Source organism: Diospyros lotus, chromosome 5 (genome assembly GCF_014633365.1).
Source record: "Diospyros lotus cultivar Yz01 chromosome 5, ASM1463336v1, whole genome shotgun sequence".
Classification (NCBI taxonomy): Eukaryota; Viridiplantae; Streptophyta; class Magnoliopsida; order Ericales; family Ebenaceae; genus Diospyros; species Diospyros lotus.
This window is the reverse complement of record NC_068342.1, coordinates 42,323,496-42,345,156: the sequence shown is the minus strand read 5'-3', so window position 1 is coordinate 42,345,156 and position 21,661 is coordinate 42,323,496. Positions and strand designations below refer to the sequence as shown.

General features: G+C 36.2%; 3 protein-coding genes across 9 annotated transcripts in view; 2 read left to right on the top strand and 1 right to left on the bottom strand.

The window, feature by feature from the left end:
- The window catches only part of LOC127802663 (dihydrolipoyl dehydrogenase 2, chloroplastic-like), a 40,923-nt gene extending 26,091 nt beyond the window's left edge, over positions 1-14,832 (top strand). The window contains exons 1-16 of one of the 3 annotated variants that reach the window (XM_052338604.1): positions 4,177-4,654; positions 5,565-5,711; positions 6,970-7,104; positions 7,256-7,361; positions 7,610-7,734; positions 9,908-10,033; positions 10,192-10,272; positions 10,824-10,886; positions 11,327-11,401; positions 11,477-11,555; positions 11,649-11,749; positions 12,677-12,790; positions 12,915-13,028; positions 13,848-13,919; positions 14,251-14,306; positions 14,464-14,832. In XM_052338604.1, coding sequence (XP_052194564.1) covers positions 4,319-4,654; positions 5,565-5,711; positions 6,970-7,104; positions 7,256-7,361; positions 7,610-7,734; positions 9,908-10,033; positions 10,192-10,272; positions 10,824-10,886; positions 11,327-11,401; positions 11,477-11,555; positions 11,649-11,749; positions 12,677-12,790; positions 12,915-13,028; positions 13,848-13,919; positions 14,251-14,306; positions 14,464-14,524 — 1,791 coding nt within the window. In that variant the 5' untranslated portion in view covers positions 4,177-4,318 and the 3' untranslated portion in view covers positions 14,525-14,832. Of the gene's footprint in view, positions 1-4,176; positions 4,655-5,564; positions 5,712-6,969; positions 7,105-7,255; positions 7,362-7,609; positions 7,735-9,907; positions 10,034-10,191; positions 10,273-10,823; positions 10,887-11,326; positions 11,402-11,476; positions 11,556-11,648; positions 11,750-12,676; positions 12,791-12,914; positions 13,029-13,847; positions 13,920-14,250; positions 14,307-14,463 lie in introns of those variants that run through there. The other 2 variants (XM_052338606.1, XM_052338607.1) reach the window with 2 other exon arrangements.
- The window catches only part of LOC127802665 (uncharacterized), a 39,053-nt gene that overhangs the window by 3,465 nt on the left and 13,927 nt on the right, over positions 1-21,661 (bottom strand). The window lies entirely within an intron of this gene.
- LOC127802667 (GTP-binding protein SAR1A-like) lies at positions 15,748-21,536 on the top strand. Its single transcript, XM_052338617.1, has 3 exons — positions 15,748-16,168; positions 16,756-16,887; positions 21,041-21,536. Exons 1-3 carry the CDS (start codon positions 16,040-16,042, stop codon positions 21,359-21,361), a joined length of 582 nt encoding a protein of 193 aa, XP_052194577.1. The 5' UTR covers positions 15,748-16,039; the 3' UTR covers positions 21,362-21,536.

Sequence of the window (21,661 nt, the reverse complement as noted above, 5' to 3'; positions counted from 1 at the left end):
CATGCTTCTTTTTTATGTCAAATGCACCATATCATTGGTGTATATGAAATAAAAAAAGAAATCAGCAGATTAATTATCCTATATTTAGCATGCAAACCAATTATGTATGTTGTCGTTCTGGATGAATTGTCTGAGATAGAGATAATATGCGCCTATTGGATGCAAAGTTGCCTCTGATAACCATTACAGGATGTTTATCAAAATGTTTATGTACTTATTTTTAGTTTCTTCTGGTATTCAGATGAATTCAAGCATATTCACTTTTGTTTCTTGTGCTTACAATAAAAGGGTAACCAATTGCATAAGACTCCTTTCATTTGGGGGGTTTCAGGAGGTTAATACCTACAAGTCTTAGCCTTACCTGACATACAGAAAGATCACCTGACACACAGAAAGACTACTCCAAGGCCACCCTTAATAAGTAAGTATCATGTGCATTAGATTCTAAAATAAATGAACAAATAGTTTCCTCAATACCTGATGCACTCCAGGGAATAAAATAAATCTATAATTGAAAACTAAGTGTCAACTTTAGCAATTCAAATAATCATCCTAATGTATTTATCCAACATTGTGAACAAGAGAATTTAATTAAGTTATCCAACCATATCCTTATGGAAAAGTTTACAGCTTCTGTGACTGACCATGTGCTTACAGAGTGTTCAAGAAAATCATATCACTTCACTTATTTGATGAGGGGTGACAACTGAATTGTTTGAAAAAGCCAACCTGCCCCTGCCTGAACTTAATCTAAATGTAAGTTGGGTGGGGTTTGAGATAAAGTATAGAACCCAAAACAAGATTAAACAGGGATGTTACTTTGGTTCCTGTCTAAATATAGATGCTTATTAATGCTCCCTCATTAGTTCCTCAAAATTCATCAATGTCCCTACTTAGTTACAAATCTGTTGGGTTTTTGCATGGAAAATTCTGTCTAGAAGATGAAGAAAACAGTAAAACTCATTTATGGAGTGAATGCAACTGGTTTTTCCTAAGTTAGAGAGAGTTAACTTAGATGTTATATTATAAGGGTTATTTTAGTCATTGAGTATATAAAATAACCGGTCTTGTAATTAACACCCCTATGTTCTATAAATAGGAGGCGAGGGCTAGGCAGTCAGTCAATAACATTCAATCACTCATTTTCTGTCTCTGAATACAAGTGAGATTGCCGAGAGGGAGAAAAGGCTTAGAGAGAGAGTTTGTCATTGAAATCTCTTGTGTGAGGGCAGTGAACTTGTGTGATAGAGAGTTGAGGGTTTCTTGTAATCTGTTTCAACAGTTTCTAGTGGAATTTGCTCTCTGGATGTAGGACCAAGCCAGCTTGATGGGGAGTGTAGAAATAGAAGTATTTTAAATATAGAATATTCTTTGTATATCTTAGAAGCTATGTATATTTTGTGTATATTCTTCTTTCCTTTTTTGTTATTTTCCTTTTATATTATTCTCTTCCTCTATAAAGAGAAAAGGAGAATTAACGTGTAATCTTAAGAAATAGAGAAATATATTCTCAGCTTTGTTTAGAGTTACAAATCAAATCAACTAACCATTTTCCTAATTACTTGGTGTCAGCTATATGAATCTTGAATCTACCCTCCTCTATCAATGGCAATAATTTCAGTTAAATGAATAGTTTCCATGCATATAAGTTGAATGCTCAATCTAGCTCCAATTAATGTAAAAACTGTTTTGACAAAATTAGTAAATAAAATATCAGAATGTGCCATCACCAAATAAAATGAGATATAATGAAGCATAAAACAGATTGAATACATGCCTAGAAGAACTGAGGGCCCACCAATTCCAGATCTGCATCATTCTCTTCGCGAGCAAGGTTAATCATGTCAATATGCTCGAGCAATTCTTCCTCAAATGCCTTCAAGTCTTTCATCTTGCTCGAGAGTGAGCCGTGCTCACGGCTTATCTTCCCAGCATGGACAGGATCATCCCATAGATCCGGCTTATCTAATTGTGATGATAACAATTCCAGCCTGACTCTCAATTTCTTCCACTGGAATCAGTTAAACAATCAAAAAAAAAGTTGCTCCAAGTCACAACAACGAGAAGTTATACGTGAATACAGCCATAGAATGAAAATTTAATAGTTAATACCAACATATATGATGAAATATATAGATTTTCAACACAAAGCAACCACTTTTTTACATTTATAATAAAATTGATCAAATCCAAGCACAAAAAGTTGAGCAAATACGTTAAATTTTTGGTACAGTAAGACAAGCATGCCTGTAACCGTTTCTTGATTAGATGAATGGACCGAGCAATGGCAGAGGCGTGGCTCTTCCAATCACTCTCACTCTCCTCAAGAATCGTCCACTCGTTGGCAATAATGCCTTCAACAGTGAGGCCGTCGGAGGTGGATAGTTCTGCGGCGGCGGCGGCGGCCGGAGAACCAAACAGGCGGCAACCGATTGAACTGAGGAGGCCCGAATCCGACCCATATGGAAACTTCACCGACGAAGACCCAGTGATACTGTTCCCCGATAAAGCGTGCCCAGAAGCAAGAACGGCGAGCCTGTGGTTTGAAGGGGAGAGATGGTGAGAATCAGACGATAAAAAGCAGGTCGCGAAGTGGCGTCGAAAGATAGGGTTTCGCGACGATCTTCTCGCTAGTATCAAAGATGACATTTTTTCCAGTAGTGATTCTCTTCCGGGAGGAGAGGGTTTATGGCGGACGATGGAATCAAATAAAAAATATCATGGTGCCTTCAAAACGAAGGTGCCCAAATTTAACCCCATACAAGAGCGAAGGTGCCCAAATTTATAACATTGCCCTCGGGGAAGAGTTCTCCCACCTAAGATAAAATCATACTAGATGTACATCATTATTATACATCTTAGACTATACAAGTGGTATTATGACCACAATATCTTTCGTCTCCATATGCCTCACGCGCATTTATGCGTCTTGTGAGAGACATTTTTGTCATTGATACATCTTTGTGTAATCCAAAATGTACACAAAGGTATACCAATAGCATTATTCGCTAAGATATCATTCGTGGGACAAGTTCTCCCAACACAAATAATTTATCTTGGACCAATTCTTTAAAAAAAATATCTTCCACGTGTAGCAATCTTCTCGATCGAGTTATATTTTCAAGGAATAATAAGAAATACCATTTTATTGAATAATTTTATTTCACATTATTTTGTATAATATAATTTATCTAAAATAGGTTCTCTTTCATTTAAGGAGGTGGAATTCTTACGAAAGTTCTCTACCGAACTTAATCCCAAAACAACACTAAATATCATACCCTCACATGCATGTGTTGCGTGTCCTAATCATGGTCAATGGCTATAAATAGATCTCGACCTTTCATATTCAATAACTTTTACTTCTCGTTTCATCGTTCAAGCACCCACACAAATTCAATTTTGAGAATAAGCCTTTTCTTCTTAGATAACTTACAACATCTTTGCACCTAGAGTGCACTCTCATCCTTATAATGCTATGACTTCATTTAACTTAAACATCGAAGGAACTGTGCAAAATAAATTCATACGTGTTTTCTTACTGCTTTATGTCTTGCAAACTATTTCTCCCTTACCATCTTCTCTTAGACAATTGACTTGTCTAGGAAAGCTCTCTCGGAAAGCATATTGAGCATCTCCTAGCACTCTTTCGAACAATCTTGTTCTCTCGTTAAATTTACTAATTTATTGTTAAGACTTCTTTAAAACAAATAAATTATAATTGTTGTATATGAGTAACAATAGGTTATGATCATAAAATAGAACTGGACTAGATTAAATTAAAAATATGGATGTCAATTCAAGACTGAATTATTCCAATAAAAAATGATAATTTTAGATTTCTAATCCTTTGTTTACTCTAAAATTGGCAATTTAAATTGAAATTAAATAAAAATTGGGTATCTTAATAAATAAAATTAAAGGTTTAGTCTAAAATTAAAAAAATGCAAAAAAAAAAATTTTTTAATTTATCCTAAAATTAAAAAATATAATCCAAATAAGAAAATAAGAAATTTTTTTTTTATAAGGAATTACCCTTGGTGGGCCTAGTTCGAATGCTGGGCCGACGGCTGGCCCATCCCCACTCCAGCGGCCTTTGACGGCCCATTATCAGTCAACACAGTTAGTTGATCTAACCAACACCAAAACCCAGAACGAAACCAACTTCTTAAAATTAATATAAACTTACTTCCCTTGTTTCCTCCGCCGCCTTCCGCCGCACCGGACGGACCTCCCGAAGCCAACCGCTCTTCAAAAGCCCTCCTCTCCTCTCCTCTCCCATTCCCCATTTCAGGCCCCCGCAACTCTCTCTCCCAAAATGCAATCCTCGCTCTCGCTTTCCCTCTCTTCGCCGTCCCCCGCCGCCGCCAGATCCGGCCGCGCCGTTGCCGGCGAAAATGTCTTGTTCGCTGCGAACGCCTCGATTGTGCAGCGCTCGCTCAGGTTCTGCGGTCTCAGGAGAGAGGTGTATGGATTCCGCTCCTCCGGCTCGGCTCGCCTCGTCGCGGAGTTTACCAAGAAGCAGCGAAGCTTCAGCAAGGTGTCCGCCGCATTGTCGGGCAATGGCACCCCGGCCAAGGGGTTTGACTATGATTTGGTGATAATCGGAGCTGGAGTCGGCGGCCACGGTGCTGCACTTCACGCTGTCGAGAAGGTAGTTGTGTTTATTTGTTTTCGATTCGGTTTTGGTAGTTTGAAAGTTGATGAGGTGAATTCAATTAAATCTGTTGATTTGTTAGATCTAAATTAGTTGAATTGGCTCAATATGAGATCAAACGAACAGTGGAATTAAAGTAGCTGGTGCCTTTTGAACTTGAGGCTGGAAGATTGCTTTAATGCTTTCTGGCAACCAGTAATAATACGTACGCGCCTTTGTCCATTTATACTTAATTTTTGAGTCGAGAAGCACTTTCTCAGATTGTAACAAAAGGGTGTTTTGGATTAGATATACCATTATCGGAAAGTTGGTTATTGTTATATTTCTTTCGCTCTCTTCATACATGAAAAGTTTACACGGAAGCTTATAACAGTGAAAATACCACATTCTGCAGAGTCTGAACTTACTAGCTCGCTTCAAGTCAAATTAAACATTAAATATAAGCAGACTATATTCCTTGTTCCTTCTAAAACTCAAGTAAACTAAGACTCTGATATGGTGATTGTTGCTTTTTTCATCTCTCCATTTCTTTTTTGGTTGTCCCTTTCTTTGATTTACTGATTAATTTTTTTTCCCTGTTGGAGACCTGATATTGACTCATTCCACACATTTTTGTCTATTTCAGTCCATCAGCATTGTGTTTAACCAATCACTTATTTATTCGCACGACTAATATCTGTCAATTTGTATATTAAACAACTTTGAATATATTGGTTTCTGGTTATCAGTAATCCAGACAATAACTCTGTACATGGTTCTTGGCTATCATTCAAAGAAATGTCAGTGCGTGGTGCTAGGCTGCTAGCTGCCTGAGATTAGAACAACTATAATTATGAGTTTGCTTCTTCCTTTGTACATCCATTCCAACTTGCTTGAGGTTAATTTATCATGCACGCTACCTTTGTAGGGCTTAAAAACTGCCATTATTGAAGGGGATGTGGTTGGAGGAACATGTGTAAATCGGGGTTGTGTTCCTTCCAAAGCCCTCCTTGCTGTAAGTGGTCGTATGCGGGAGCTTCAAAATGAACACCACATGAAGGCTTTTGGTTTACAGGTAAATAAATCCCTTTATTCTAATGTTCTTACAATATTGTGAGCTCATCCTAACTTTCTAGTGTTCGTAGTAAACAAGTGGAAAAAAATCTAGTCTAAGATTAAGAAAATGGAAGAGAGCAAGATATACATGATTTTTTGGAGCTTTATCTTTCACAATCTGTATTTTTATAAGTAATTGATTGATATGTATGCCTCTTCGTTCTCATGTCTTGTCTTTCTTTTTTTAACATTTTATGTTCACTTGTTTACAATGTGTCATTTCCATGTTTCGTAGTTGTGTCTATGTTATGTAAGTCCTCTTTTAGCTGTTGACGTGCTGATGCAAACTGCTCTATTGCCATTATTAATCTGGTTACTTAGATGGAGCCTGTTAATTGGCATCCTGAGTATCTTGGTGAAAATTGGTTAGCAGATCTACTACAAGGCAGAAAGGAATGAAGCATCATACTTTTGCTCTCCTCAATTAGATGTAGGCAGATTCCTCACCAAGCAGAACCCCTATTGCTCTCGGGTTCATACTCAGGACATCTAAGTTTAAAATAGTATGCAAGTTTAATATAGGAAAATTCCTGTATTTGATAGTTCTAAAGTTTAACCTTACCTCCTGGCAAGCAGAAAACTCCTCCAACAGTGTTTTATTAATAGGAGTGTACTCCTTTGTGGAAGTCCTAAGCATCAATGAGAGTATCAATATTTTATTTGTTATCTATTTAGAGACTTCATCGCTTAAATTCAGTGAATATATGTTACTTTTAAACCTTTCTCTCTTTGTAAGGAAGTATCTGATGCAATGTTTCTCTCCTTGAGGGTGTGATGTGACTTGGTAGAGAATTGTTAATCTATATGTGGATTTTGGCCTAGATGTAGAATTCTCTTCCAACTTTTAGAGTACCGAAGTTTTCTAATAATAGGAACTTCCCAGATTTTTAAATGTTGAGTAAGTTTTCATGAATATATCTTTTCAGACTTGTTTAAATTTCTATGCTGCATGTGATTTGAACATTCTTAGCCCAGACAGCATATACTTTTATAACTCAAGTGGCTTGGATCAAGCTGGCATTTCCATGCAGATCATGTAGCTCTCTCTCTCTCATAATTTTTTTGGGAGGTAATTAAAGATGTCATTGCAAAGGATTTTGAAGGGTGTACTACTCATTTATCTCAAAAGGATGTGTGAGGTTTAGTTTTTCATAGTATTTCTATAATGTATAACTGTTTTATTAAATTTTGTGCTTCTGTCTCGAACCTGATGATAGGTTGCAGCTGCTGGATATGACAGACAGGCAGTTGCTGATCATGCCAGCAACCTTGCCTCAAAAATCCGAAGTAACTTAACCAATTCGTTAAAAGCTCTTGGTGTTGATATATTGACTGGTGCTGGTACAATTTTGGTATGTAGAACATTCGCTCATTAGTATTCAGTAAAAGGATGCTATAAATTTAGTATAAGTACTGCTATTCGATGTATGGTTATCATTTGATTAGGCATGCATAAAATGAATGTTTGTGAATGATGGCACTGTTATTCATGGATACATCTAGGGCCCACAAAAAGTGAAGTATGGAACCGACAATGTAATTACAGCAAAAGACATAATCATTGCTACTGGGTCCGTACCCTCTGTACCTAAGGGAATTGAAGTTGATGGTAGGTTCTTTTTCCTCACCATATCCTATTATCACTATTTTCTACTTGAGCTTTGGATAATCCTGCATTAATCTCTACATCTAGCTCTTTTCGTTTTTTTTTTCCTTCATTTAATTTCATCTCTCATTTTTTTTTTTCATTTTTACAAAATTACTGGATCTTTTTATGGAATTTCCCTTATTAGTATGAAATCTTCCATCTTTCTTGGTTTATGAGATGACTAAGTACTACAGGATAGTGGCTTGCAGGTAAGACAGTGATAACTAGTGATCACGCACTCAAACTGGAATTTGTTCCTGACTGGATAGCTATCGTGGGAAGCGGTTATATTGGTCTGGAGTTCAGTGATGTGTATACAGCACTTGGAAGTGAGGTTGGCACATTTTCTAAATTATAAATTCAAAGGAACTTCTTGTCAAGTTAGTTTCATTTATAACAGCACTGTCTTTGGAGTTTGTTCTGGTGATTATTTGACTGGATTATTAATGTGAAGGCCAAATAGTTACATTGGACTGGAGGACTAAAGAAATATCTAATAATTTTTCCTGAAACTGTAATTAGGTGTTTCTCAACTTGATCCTAGGAAGTTTGTGTTAACTATCAGAGTCTGGATACATAGTCCTTATTACCTGCAGCCCCCTCCCTACAGCAACGTTGGCAACATTAAGGCAGCATAATAGCCTTTATTGTTCTTTACTTCAGCCATACCAGTGATAATTCACTGTTTATCTCCTACAATCATATTTCTGTGACAACAAACATGGCATGCTCTTTCCTTGTTGCTTGTTTGTAAACTACTTCATGTTTTTTTTTTTAAAAAATGATGAGAAAAATGCTTTTGAAGTTCTATTTTTTGTGACATGACTTGCTGGACTGTTCTTGATATTTTAGGGTGTGGATTCGGTAGGTTAGTCAAAAGCAGTTGGCTATTTGACAGTTTATGTGATTGGCGGGCAGGGTGAGCGTAAGTCTTTAGTTGGGGTTCCAACTTCATTGTTCCAGCATCTTGCTTTCTCCTTTTCAATTTCTGCTGATTAAATTGCTGTCTCTTGTGGTTCTATTATGATACTGCATGGATTTGTTTTTTTTAAGTACGGAATCTGGTGAAAAAAAAAAGTTTTAATGATTATAATAAACCTTATGTCTAATGGAGAAGAATGCAGTAAGGATTCTGGCTCGGGCTTCATAAAAATATTATGATCCTTTGGGTGGCCATAACTTCTAAAATTTTAGTTTTGAAAAGGTGCTTCTGTTGGGTGTAGATGAGTTGGGGAAGAAAGATGAAAGGTTTGCAAACATTTGGGAAAAGGAAGAAAAGAAATGAATGGCTGAGGCCACACCTGATATCCATTCTGAGAAATGTGACATGGAGTTGAGTAAAATTGATGAATCAGCAAAGATGCCATTATTGGGGATGGTAAGAATGCTATGAAGGACTACCACTATAACTATTATGGAAGCCCTATGGAACTGGCCTGAAATAATGTCTCATATCAGAAATATAATAGTTGGGAGATGGGCAAGAAAAATAAATTTATGTCATTATCTTCTACTCCATTCACTGACCCTGCCTAGTGGGATTAAGGTTTGGCATGTTGTTGTTTTCTTCAACTGAAGTCTCCTTTCAACTTATCTATGAACTGAAGTCTCCTTTCAACCCATCTATGACTTTGTAACTGTACTAAGAGAAGTTGTTGGATGAAGGCCATTGTATATGATGATTTAGATTGGCTATCCCGTCTTTTGCATCTTAAAATTACTTCAAAACTCAAAAATAAAAATTTTCCAGAGAAAATTAGAGATTCTTTGTGCCAGGAGTTTTAAGAGGATGACCTGCAAAAAACTGAGTTGGAGATTTCTAAATCTTTAAATTATACTGTTCTCTGGCCTAGACACATGAAAGAAGTTTCCTCTTTGAAAGATATTCATCTTTGTCGTTTTCCTATGCCCCTGTCTCTGGACCAGGATGTTAATATTTTGATTATGGAAATTTATCCATTTGATAATTTATCTGACCAGTCTTTGTACCAACTTTATGTTAATAGGGGTACCATATATGTTCAATTTGATAATTCTCTATTCATTTCAATGAGTGGTGAAAAGCACATAGCATTGTGCACATTCTGGGAAAATATATTAAACAAGTATAAAATATAATAAAGTTCCTTGTCAGAAGGAACAGCTTTGTAACAAGGCTTACATCTTTAGGGATCTTAGTAGAGCTCCCATTAGGATTTTTGAGTAGAGAATGAGTTATTTCTGAATTATAGTTTTCCATATTTTGTGAGGTAGTTTGTATAAGGTCTGATTTTTTTCTGGTCCAACTGCTTGCATATGAGATGTCTCCCACCTTACATCTAGATTTTTCATTTTTGTTCCATAATATGAGATTCTACCAAATTTCAGTGACCACTTTATTAGCCTGCAGGCCTCTGTATGATAAAGGAAAATGCATATCATCCCAATTCTTTTTTTTTTTTTTTTCTGTAACAAATGCAGTAAGTTGTAAAAAAATTACCAAGCTGACCATAAAACTATTGATGCAGGTCACATTTGTTGAAGCTCTAGATCAGCTTATGCCTGGCTTTGATCCTGAGATTGGAAAGTTGGCCCAGCGGGTTCTGATAAATACTCGAAAGATTGATTATCATACTGGTGTATTTGCAAGCAAGGTGCTTTATGGCTCACCGCCAGCTTCTTTGTTTTAGTTTCCAGGAAATATCACCACAGATAGATGGAAAATTTTCTTTCTTTTTCCTTTGTAATTTTTCTTTTAAATTTCTCTTTCCCCCCTTTATGTTCAGTTCTCATAGCTTGACACTGTTAACAGATTACTCCTGCAAAGGATGGGAAGCCTGTAACAATTGAGCTCATTGATGCTAAGACCAAGGAACCAAAGGATACTCTAGAGGTACACTGCATGCATTTGTCATCATCAGTCCTTAACCATTAAACTTGTAACAAAATTCTTTTTTTATTTTTTTTTGTGATTTCCTTTTTGTTTTCTGTTTTTTTTTTTTTTTTGGGGGGGGGGGGGGCGCTGTGGCAAGGGGACTTTATCTTACCATTGGGCACTCTAGGCTGATGAAATATGGTAAAAAGAAAAAAATCAAAAAATTTCATTCCAGATCTGTTCTATATAACTCTGTTTCTCTGGTTTAGTTTTGCATTTCCTTTCTGGCCATACTCTTACAATTTAAGTCTTGTGTCATAAATTTTGGCTTCAGATTCTGTTAGGGCACTGTTCCAAACCATTCCGTGAACTTTGTAAGACCTTGCTTATTATTCCTGCTTAAGTATTGACATTTGAATGAAGGAAATGAATTCCAAAATAAAATCCCATTAAAGTTGTAGTCGTTTGCCCAATTTACTTTTTCAAAATTCCGTTCTCTGTGAGATGCAGGTGACCGATTGTCATCTACTGGCTACCCTAGGATAATCTTGAATTTGTTGTGTTCCTAGGTGGATGCTGCTCTTATTGCTACTGGAAGGGCTCCATATACAGCTGGACTTGGTCTGGAAAATGTAAGTTGAATATGATAATGGGGGTAATTCACACCAAAAGCCACAAAACTTTGGTGTCTTTTGCAATTTGGTCACTAAACTTTAATTAATTGTAAAGCGATCATAAAACTTTCAAATATTTTGTAATACGATCACATTTACGACTTTTCGGCATGCTCTTGCCGACACATCAGCGCGATGTCATCTACACATCAGCGCCATGTCATCAACACATTAGCAATTCTGCCGAGAATATGCCAAAAAGTCTTAAATGTGATCACATTACAAAATATTTAAAAGTTTTGTGATGACTTTACAATCAATTGAAGTTTAGTGATCAAATTGCAAAAGACACTAAAATTTTGTGACTTTTGATGTGAATTACCCTGATAATGGCTTGTTTCAATTACTAATGAAACATCAACTTTCATGGGTGCTAAATAAATTATATTCATGTGCAGATTAATGTACAAACTCAACGTGGATTTGTTCCAGTTGATGAGCACATGCATGTAATAGATGCTAATGGAAAATTGGTGAGCATGACTTTCCTTCATTTGTGTTATGTTCTTATTACCTGTGTTCCACTGATTCTGATCCTTGACTAATAGGTACCTCACTTGTATTGTATTGGTGATGCAAATGGAAGAATGATGCTTGCTCATGCTGCAAGTGCACAAGGAATCTCTGGTAACAACCTACTGCTCTACCTTGTGAAACATGTAGTTCTTTTTTTGTGTTATTTAGATTTATATGACTTTTGCCATTGCTTCCTTCATATAGTTGTTGAGCAAGTTTGTGGGAAGGATCATGTGCTGAACCATTTGAGCATCCCAGCAGCATGTTTCACTCATCCTGAAATTAGTATGGTTGGATTCACAGAGGTAATTGCGCTTCAAGAATTTTTTTTCTTTCCAACTGTTTTTTTTGGTAACTGGCAAATGCATGTATTGTTTTTACATGTTATCTTCTAGGGCATCTGATATTTAAACATTCCACATGGTCAGCTTGATTTGGTGACTGTTACAGCATAGGACTTCGTGGTCATTAATTCCCATGTATGGATGTGTGTGTTTGCATGTATACATGTCTATATGTATCTATATATATGTGCATTATTTGTTTAGAGGAAGTGATTGCTAGGATTAGATAAAAAACAAGTGATGTGGGTGTGGGGGGAGAACAATGATGTGAGTACAATTTTGTTGATGTTGTATCCAATAAAGGCCTCAACAAGATTTGTGTTGGTGCCCCCCCCCCCCCCCCCCCAAAAAAAAAAAAAAAAAAAAGGGGGCACTCATTAAGTTGGCATGTGGCAAGGATATAGAATGATTATTTCTAAGCGTGCATGCGCATTTGAAATGATTATTGCTAAGCATGCATTCGGATTAGTCCAGACATGAATACTGATGGCAGTAGCAAAAGGATATTTAAAAATAGTTTTTCATACAAATAAAAGGTGGCTAAAAAATTCTTTCTGTTTGTTAGCCTGATATACATCATTGAATCTATTCTCTAACAGTTTGGTTTTCTAATTGGTAACTTTAACTATAGTTCTAGCTTTGGAGGGCCTAAGATCAGGTCTCTAATGTTAAACGTGCCAGTATAATCCTGGAAATGGTCTCTAGTTTTGTTTTCGTGAAGTATTATTTTAATCCTAGCAGGATATCACATGAAAATGTTTTGTCATCATAATCTTGAAAGTAGTATAAGAGCAGTTATTTACTTGACAATAACAATAGACAATGATAATAATAGTAAGATCAGCTATAACTTTTGAATTTGGGTTGAATAATTCTGGAATACTGCAGCCCCAAGCAAGAGAGAAAGCTGAAAAAGAGGGATTTGAAGTCAGTGTTACCAAGACTAGTTTCAAGGCTAACACAAAAGCCCTTGCCGAAAATGAAGGGGAAGGACTTGCTAAGGTGATATTGGATAATCCCCACAGATTTTGTTCTGTAACCTGGCCTATTCTGCTTTTTCTTTTCTTCCCTGGGTAGCTGTTGCATGTTTTCTCATTGTCTTTTGGTGGTCTATTGTTTTCTGCAGTTGATTTACAGACCTGACAGTGGAGAGATTCTTGGAGTACACATCTTTGGATTACACGCTGCTGACCTCATCCATGAAGCATCTAATGCAATAGCTATGGGAACACGGATACAGGTTTAAATTTTTTACTTTTACTTTAAATTGCACATGCTTGTGCATAAAGCCATAAACCAGTAGTCTGTATGAAAATATCATCATATAGAAATGGCTTAAGAAGGTCTATGACTTCTTAAAGTTAATATTTAACTTTTATATAGCAATAGCTAGACCAAATTTCCAAGCCATGTGATCTAATTATAAGAATAATAATGACTAGGGAAGAAACTGAAATTCTCTTGGGAAAGAAAATTTTCAAATCTTATATCAGCTGATGAATATGTAGCATTATCCACTAGAAATGAGAAAACAAAATGAGGGCCAATGTAGCCTATTTTGCAAAAGTAAAAGAAAACAAAAAAAAAAACAAAAAAAGAAAGAAAAAGGATTCACTATTTCAAATATGGCCAGAACCTCATAAACTGGCGTGTTACACATGCAGTAGGAAATTGAAGCATGTTTGGATAACAATTTTTTTCTCACATCTGAATATGCACGCAATTTGGCACATGATATGCATGTGCCCCATTTAATGCATCAAATGACATTTATGCTAATTAATTTGACATGTTTGAAAGATAAAACAAGGGGAAATGCTTGGTCAATCACAAAAGTTTTATGGGGATGTCAAGCTAGCAGCTTTTTTCTTCCTATCTTATAAGTTATTGCATAAACATATATATATATATATATTTGTGTATGAAAACATAGAAAACAGTACCTTTCTTCTTCTTATTCAGTGCTGTATGAGCAGTATGTTCTCTGCATTATCTAAAACCACCAGGGATTCAATTCCTCTGCTTTCTATACCCACAATCTGGTTCTTGCTTTCTGCAGGACATAAAATATGCTGTTCATGCACATCCAACGTTGTCTGAAGTACTCGATGAACTCTTCAAATCAGCCAAGGTAAGCTCTAAATTCCGTTGTTAACATATTGGCAGCAAAAAAGAAGCATATTCTATATAGTCTAGTTTCTTTGCCACCCATTGCTAATGTCAGAATTGTCAATCACAAACCTGTATTTCCGACCCAGAAAGTAGTCAACATTTGCTTTCTTAACACGGAAGCTCAATATGATGTGCTTGTCCTAGGTTGGCAAACTAAAAGAACATATCAAAAATGATGAACGTCGTCTGGTTCTCTTGATCTCTACTCTCTAGATGAGTCTGGAAAACTTAGGCGACACAGGCCAAATACTTGTAAATCCCTTACACTTGTCATCTACGAATTGCTGCAGGTAAGGAGGAAAGCCTCCTTAGGTCCTGAACTGAGATTCCCTATCATTTTACACTGGTATATCTGATCCACCGTTCCTGCACAGATGAACATTGAACAAAACATCCTCTGTCCTCTTTTCCCCGCCTTACACAATCTGCTTTTGACTGTTAGAAGAAATACAGACGAGCTCGTATAATCGTCATTCATAGTTTCATCTCCTCCTCTGTTGCAGGTTAACCATTCTAGTCCAGTTAGCGAACCAGTTGCTGTCTAAGCTTATCGGGAAGGTATAATTTTGCAAGAGGCTCGAAGATTTTGATGTCGAAGCTGCGCTGCTGCCCATCATGTCTTTCTCCAAAGGCCGAGTGGCAAGACGAGTAAGATGATACAAACAACACACAAAAGGGAGAAGAAGGGATAGTGTCTGTCTGCAGTTGTTGTTTCCTCAATTTTGTGTCAATTTTTTTGCATAATGAATGGACTAGTCTTCATTATTAGTCTTGGGGGTTGTTTTACTTTCCTTCTTATAGAGGCTGTAACTGTAATTGCCATTGTTGAAATATCAGCAGATATATAGAAGCCTTAATTATAAAATGGTGAATTCAGTTGGGTCTTCTGATGTGCTATTTAATTAGCAGAAATGAAATGTTATTTGGACACTCTTGCGAGCATTGATTAACTGTCCTTTAAACACATCATTCATAATAATTGATGGTACCCTCAATTTCAGAGGAAGAAAAACCAAAAATAACAATCAGAGTACTCAATCTAATAACCCTTTAGAATGAAAAACTCGGAATGTATCATTTGTAGATTGAAGGGGTTAAAATGAGGTGTATATGTAGTTAAATTTTATTATATTTTTAGAATTTATTTTAATTAATTTACCTTATAATTTGAGCTATTTTATTCTCAAACTTTCACTAATTTTGTTAAAAACATAAAATAAAAACGCTAACTGAAAAACTCAAATAAAATACTTAGAAAAAAACTAAATAAAACCTTCTATTATTATATTGTTCTATTATGATAAAAGTAAAATAAAAATATCACATGCAAAAATTTGTAATAAATGTGACGGAATAGAAACCTTGAGATTTTTGTGTCTTGAGTTTGGTGTTTTTATTTATTTAACTTATTATTGATTTTGTTACGTATTTATTCTTTAGCATTGAAATTATTATTAATTTTAATAAATTATATTTATTATCATAAAAAAAATGTACACTTTTACGGCTTACTTCCTTATAAATGCAAAGCAACAATATTAAAGAAACAGAAATATTATTTAGATATTTAAATTTAATATTTTTTATATTAATATATTCTGAGAATATAAAATGGTAATAAAAATGTCAAATTTAATTTTTTTTAAATAAAAAAAAAAGAGTAAATAAACTGTGAACCGGTCCGGGCGGTCAATGGTGTGAGTTCATCACAAGAATTTACTGAAGAGGCCCCCACATTTAGGCAATCTACCCACTCTGTCACAAGAGAGAGAGAGAGAGAGATCCATTGATGCCTCAGTCAACTTTCTCTCTCTAGGGTTTGTTCTCTATTTATACAGACATAGGTTTTGTGTACACACAGACCTATATATATATATATATATACAATACACACATACAGATAACGCCTTTTTTCTCTGGGAAAAAGTACCGAGTGTTGTTGAATCAATCGAGAGATTGCGAACCTTTGTGTTCGTGGATCGATCGGTCGATCTGGTTTTGCTTTTCAACATATCTCGAGCTCTGTCTTTTTTCTGTTGTTGATTGTTTGGATCGGAGGTTGATTAGTAGATTACAATCATGTTTTTGGTCGATTGGTTCTACGGAGTCCTCGCATCGCTCGGTCTCTGGCAGAAGGAGGCTAAGATCTTGTTCTTGGGCCTCGATAATGCCGGCAAGACCACCTTGCTTCATATGTTGAAAGACGAGGTTTGTTTTCTCTCGGCTCCTCTCCTCTCCTCTCCTCTCTGTCTATCCCCTTGCTTGTTTTGTTTACTTACTCATTTCTATTGATTTATAGACATTTTAAAACTTTTGTCTGGTGTGTGCGTCTCTACTTAATGTTCTATCCTGCCTGCTTGCTGTGAAACACAAAGACCTTCGCTTTTCCTTTTATGTCGGCTTGATTATTCAAACATTGTCTGTAATGAAGAATCAATGTTAGAATGTTGACATGGACGTTAATCTCAGGCAACGTGATTAAGATTTGGAGATTTCATGTACATATATGTTTGTTTTTATTCCTACCATTTATTGTGGGCAAAATTTTCTTCAATTTTATTCTTTAGATAAACAGACTCATTTTCGGTTCTTATGTCAGCTAAGCCAAATGAACAAACTACTCAAGTTTTGTGTGGATTGCGGTATATGAGTTTCTTACTCATTGGGACGGGTTGGATTTCATAACCTGCTTGCCATCGGGCCTTTTCAATTTCTGAATAGAGGGATGCCCTTCCTTAAATATTAGCATTTTGAAATTTTGAACTCGTGTTCCCGTTGGTCTGTGAATTTTGCAGAGATTGGTTCAGCACCAGCCAACCCAGTACCCAACATCTGAAGAGCTGAGTATTGGGAATATCAAGTTTAAAGCCTTTGATTTGGGTGGCCATCAGATTGCCCGCAGAGTTTGGAAAGATTATTATGCTAAGGTAGATCTTATTGTGATTTAATGTGTAATTCTCTTTGCTTCATTCTTAGACTGATAAGAATTATTGTTTTTCTATATGACACTGACAAATACTTGATTGAGGCTCTAAACTGAGATAGAAAAATTTCTCTGTGATAATTGATTTGCCCTTATCATTTTTCAATAATTGTTGTTTTATTTGTGTTAATTGGTTGCTTTGTGTAGGTATTATATTGACATTTGAGTCAGGAATACTGTTTATGGCTTTGCCATTGATATGCTTGTCTCGGTGTCATTTCATTGCCAGTGGATTGTTTACTATATTGTTCTTGTCTGTTTCTTTGAGTAAACGTCATAATGGATGTAAAGGCAGAATGGCAGTTACATTATTGTCTTTGTTCATTAGCTGCTGCAATGAATTACATTCCACTATGGCGTATTTGTCTTTTCTTCCCCTTTGTTTATTGAAGTCACCAGATACGACAAAGATAAAATAACAGGGTATGTGTCTGACATTATCAAAATTATAGTTTGTATGCGTTATTTATAGTTCGCAACATGTCTATGTATCTGCTTCTAACTTCTGAATGCATGCTAAGCGTCCTAAGATTAAATATTTATGAAGGTTAACACATAGAATGCCTTTATCTTTACACATGCTGGCATCCAGTAGCAGAGTCCATATAATGTAGATTTTGTTTTGGTTATTGCAGGCAGTAACTTATTATGCATTAGAAAAATTCTATTCATTGTGTTTTATATAGATGCCTATCGTATTATTGATATTCCCCTTGCTTATTCATATGCTTCTTTGTGATCTAACTGGGTGTACAACTGTATTTGGATGTAATGTGTTACTGGATTTGTGCATCTCATTTGGACCTCCTTCTTCCTTAGCATCTCGAAAATTGATATGCTATTTATCTAATTAGCTGAGATTGTTCTTTCTTTATATACATTGTTTCCTTCATACAGACAATTTGAAAGTAGTTGTGATAGACTTCTCTTCTTTTGATGTTGGTAGACCCCCATCCTGTTCCATCCCTTCTTAAAATTTTTGGGATAACATCAATTATCCAGATCAATTGGGACTGGAGGATCCAGCAGTTCTTGTTTATGAATTGGCTACGCAATGCTAAAATTCCAGGTGGAGATCATGTAGCATTTTTAAAAAAATAAAAAGGGCCTTTGGAAGATACCATTGGAAATTAAATAAATAAGCCTTAATGTTCTCGAACTGAGGTAAATGACGGACACTGGCAGCTTGCAGTTACCGCATCTACCTTTTTGGTTGTACCTGCTTGTTTTCCGCTATATGGAAGGATATTGTCATCAACATTAATTATCACAAGCCTTAATTTCAATAGATGATATCAGCTATAAAGATTCTAGCTATAGATTCATCTTTATTTATGATGATATTTTTGTAAATTAATATGTTACATGTCATGGCTGAGATTTTTGCCCTTTTTTTTTCTGTCTTCATTCTTTTGTTATGAATTTCTTCCATTCCGTCCACTCTCCTTGCAAGCGTGTCTATTGGTCTTTTTCTCACATGTATAAATGATTTTAATTCATTTTGTGCATCTTATCTTTAATAATGTCCCTTCAATCTTACTATGTATAATTTCATTTCTACTTTCTTTTTCTTTAGTGTATAAGGCGCATCTACTGTAGTATCCTTGTTTTAGTTATATTCATTTCGTATGTTGGTACTTAAATTACTATCATTCTGTGCCATACAATAGATTCGGTCTTATAACTGTCCTATTAAAATTTTCTTTTATCTTTGAAGGGATTTTACAATCACATAAATTGCTAGAATTGGAAGCAATTTTTGCACTTCAATTATCTTGTCTTGATTCTGTGAGTATCGTCCTCATTATCTTTCATCCTTTTCAAGCAATTGATCCAAGAATAGGACCTTTGTCAATCTGATGTCCCAGTTGCTCTTGACAACTATTTTAGCTGGATGGCTGTGAGTTGGTGATATGTTAGGATGTTTTGAACCTTCATAATCCCAGATGAACATTTCTGTGTTTACTTGATTCATGAGGCGAATATTAACATTGGTAGTTTGTTGGTGACACCTTTCTGTTTCAAGGAGGCATTTAAATTTAAATGGTACCTCACCAAACACATCTACATTGATCTGAATCTAACAAGTTTGTAATTGCCAGATCTGCTCTGTCTATAATTGTGAGATCAGTTAGTAATCAAGCAAGTTCTTGAATATCATACTTATATGGGTTTCAGAAATTACTGAAGTCCCTAAACAAAAATAATGGAAACCTGTTTAAGGCAATCAGTTGATGATGAGTTCAATAGTACCAATATTTTGGTTATTGTCAAATTAATCGTTGGTTCAAGCTATATGTTGTTCTGTTCTGTTTAAATGATCAAATTACACTGGAATTTTCTACTGACACAAAGGCAATCATTTGGCTGTCAAATGCTTACAAGTGGCTAAAGTTTAAAGTTGTTGGAGGAATTCTCAAGATTGTGTACAATTCTAGGTCAGTTATGACCATACACCAAATAGAGATATTTGACAATACTCAATAATTATACATTTGTCTGACAGTAGAAAACAGGGAAAACATCACAATTTTGTTCGCTTTGTAGAATCTTAGATGATCATGAGCACTCAATTCCTGTTTGATATATGTTCTGTGTAGTTTTCTAAAAGGTGCTAGGCGCCAGACTAAGGCGTGGCGCTTAGACGGACTTAGGAAAATTGTTGATTTTTTTTAATTAAATTAAAATTAAAAATGACATAAAAATATATATATATATCTAATATTTATATATTAGATATATATCTATCATATAAATAGAAAAGAAAAAATATATATATCTAATCTAATATATAAATAGAAATAAAAAAATATATATCTAATATATTTAACATATAAATAAAAAATATATATATATCTAACATATAAATAAAAAAAATTAAATACATAATAAACCCTAACAGCTAACACCAGTAGCGCGCGCGCGCGAGAGAGAGAGAGAGAGGGGTCGGAAGCGGAAGCAGAGATGGAGCTTAACAGCAGTGGTGGCGTTGACGCAGCGAGGAAGCGGCAGCGAGGACGGAGCTTGACGGTGTAGAGGCTGTGAGAAGGTCGCGATGGAGCTGGAGGCAACGAGGAGGTTCCGACGGCGTTGAGGCAGCGGCGGCCTTGGGCTGAGAGGGCGAGACGGCTGAGAGGAGTAAGAGAGGCTTCGGAATTGACAAAGGGTAAGATTTAAACCCAAAAATTAGGCGTCTCAGGCAGCGCCTAGCCGCCTGGGCCACCTATGCGCTGCCGCCGCCCGATTAATCGGGCCGGCGCCTAGAGGGGCTGACTAGACCATATTCGGGGCGGTCAGGGGCCGCTTAGCGCCTCACAGGCGCCTAGGCGGCCGCCTGGGCCGATTTTTACTGTGTGTAATTTCTTTGTTTTCTTTGTTTCCAGATTAAAAAGAATTGAAAATATTTTGATTTTGTGTCGTTTTCATTTTTGTATAAAATACTTTTTGGGTACTATAGAACATATTGTTCTTTTAACTTACAGTATTTTGGAATTTTGATATTTAGTTCTGTCGGAAAAAGCAGTTTCCAAAACCAGTTCATTACGGTGTGGGAACCAGAGTCAGCAAAGAGTTCTTTGAGCCATAACTAAGTGGATCCCCAGATTTTCATGTTTATTTTGTTCCCTCCAGTGCTTCAATAGGTTTCTCTTATCTGTTACAAGCTGTTAGTCATCTCTCCTACTGCTGTTAGAGACATTAATACTGACAACATGTAAAATTGAACCGTTACGGGAAGACTACTAGCAGGAAAACATCGATGATAAGTTCTCCATTCTTATGGTCATGAGACTCTATGTGGGGCCTAAATATTTGTGTAAGGTTTTACTTGATATTTTGGTTTCTGTCTCTCAAGTCACTGTTGCAAGTGAATCTTGGGGGTTGTCTTCTCTTGAGAGTATTTTTTAGTTGCCGGCAGTTTATATTCATGGTTCTGTTGCATTTATGGGGATGTGTTTTAAAATTGGTCAATGCAATTTGGTGGTTGTTTCGTATGCTGGATTTCCACCAACTGCCATGGGGTGGCACTAGTACACGCCATTAAACTTTGAAATCACCCGATCCTATGCGATTAAATTATGTCGTTCTTGTGTATGAAGGTGGATGCTGTGGTGTACTTGGTGGATGCTTATGACAAGGAGAGATTTGCCGAGTCGAAAAAGGAGCTGGATGCTCTCCTCTCTGATGAGTCCTTGGCTATTGTCCCTTTCCTAATTCTGGGCAACAAGATTGACATCCCTTACGCTGCTTCAGAAGATGAGTTACGCCACCACATGGGTCTGACTGGTGTCACCACTGGCAAGGGGAAGGTAAACCTGGCAGACTCGGGCGTGCGTCCGCTTGAGGTGTTCATGTGCAGCATTGTCCGCAAAATGGGATATGGAGAGGGTTTCAAGTGGGTTTCTCAGTACATCAAGTAGGAGGAGGCAGTGGGATACAGATTAAGCTTTTTGGTATTTTACATCATGTTCCAGTACTGGATTTAAGTTGGACCTGTTGTCTGTTTGAAATCATCAGTGTTGGATATATTTCCATTGTTCCAATGTTTTAGTGAAATGAAAAACTTCACAACCAAAAAAAAAAGTACCATTCTTATGACGTCGTGCCAAATTTTGGAATATGTGACCCCCCTTGAGTATTTGAAGGAGAGTAATTTCATTGGCAGGGTATTTTAACCTCTAGACTTCATCATGTGCCGCAATTTTTTGTTACCAAGTCCT

Bases quoted from the DNA above. Each gene is read 5' to 3' on its own strand.
- LOC127802667 (XM_052338617.1), top strand. From the start codon at position 16,040: ATGTTTTTGGTCGATTGGTTCTACGGAGTCCTCGCATCGCTCGGTCTC. The intron at 16,169-16,755 runs GTTTGTTTTCTC...TGAATTTTGCAG, and splicing joins TTCATATGTTGAAAGACGAG to AGATTGGTTCAGCACCAGCC. The intron at 16,888-21,040 runs GTAGATCTTATT...TTGTGTATGAAG, and splicing joins GGAAAGATTATTATGCTAAG to GTGGATGCTGTGGTGTACTT.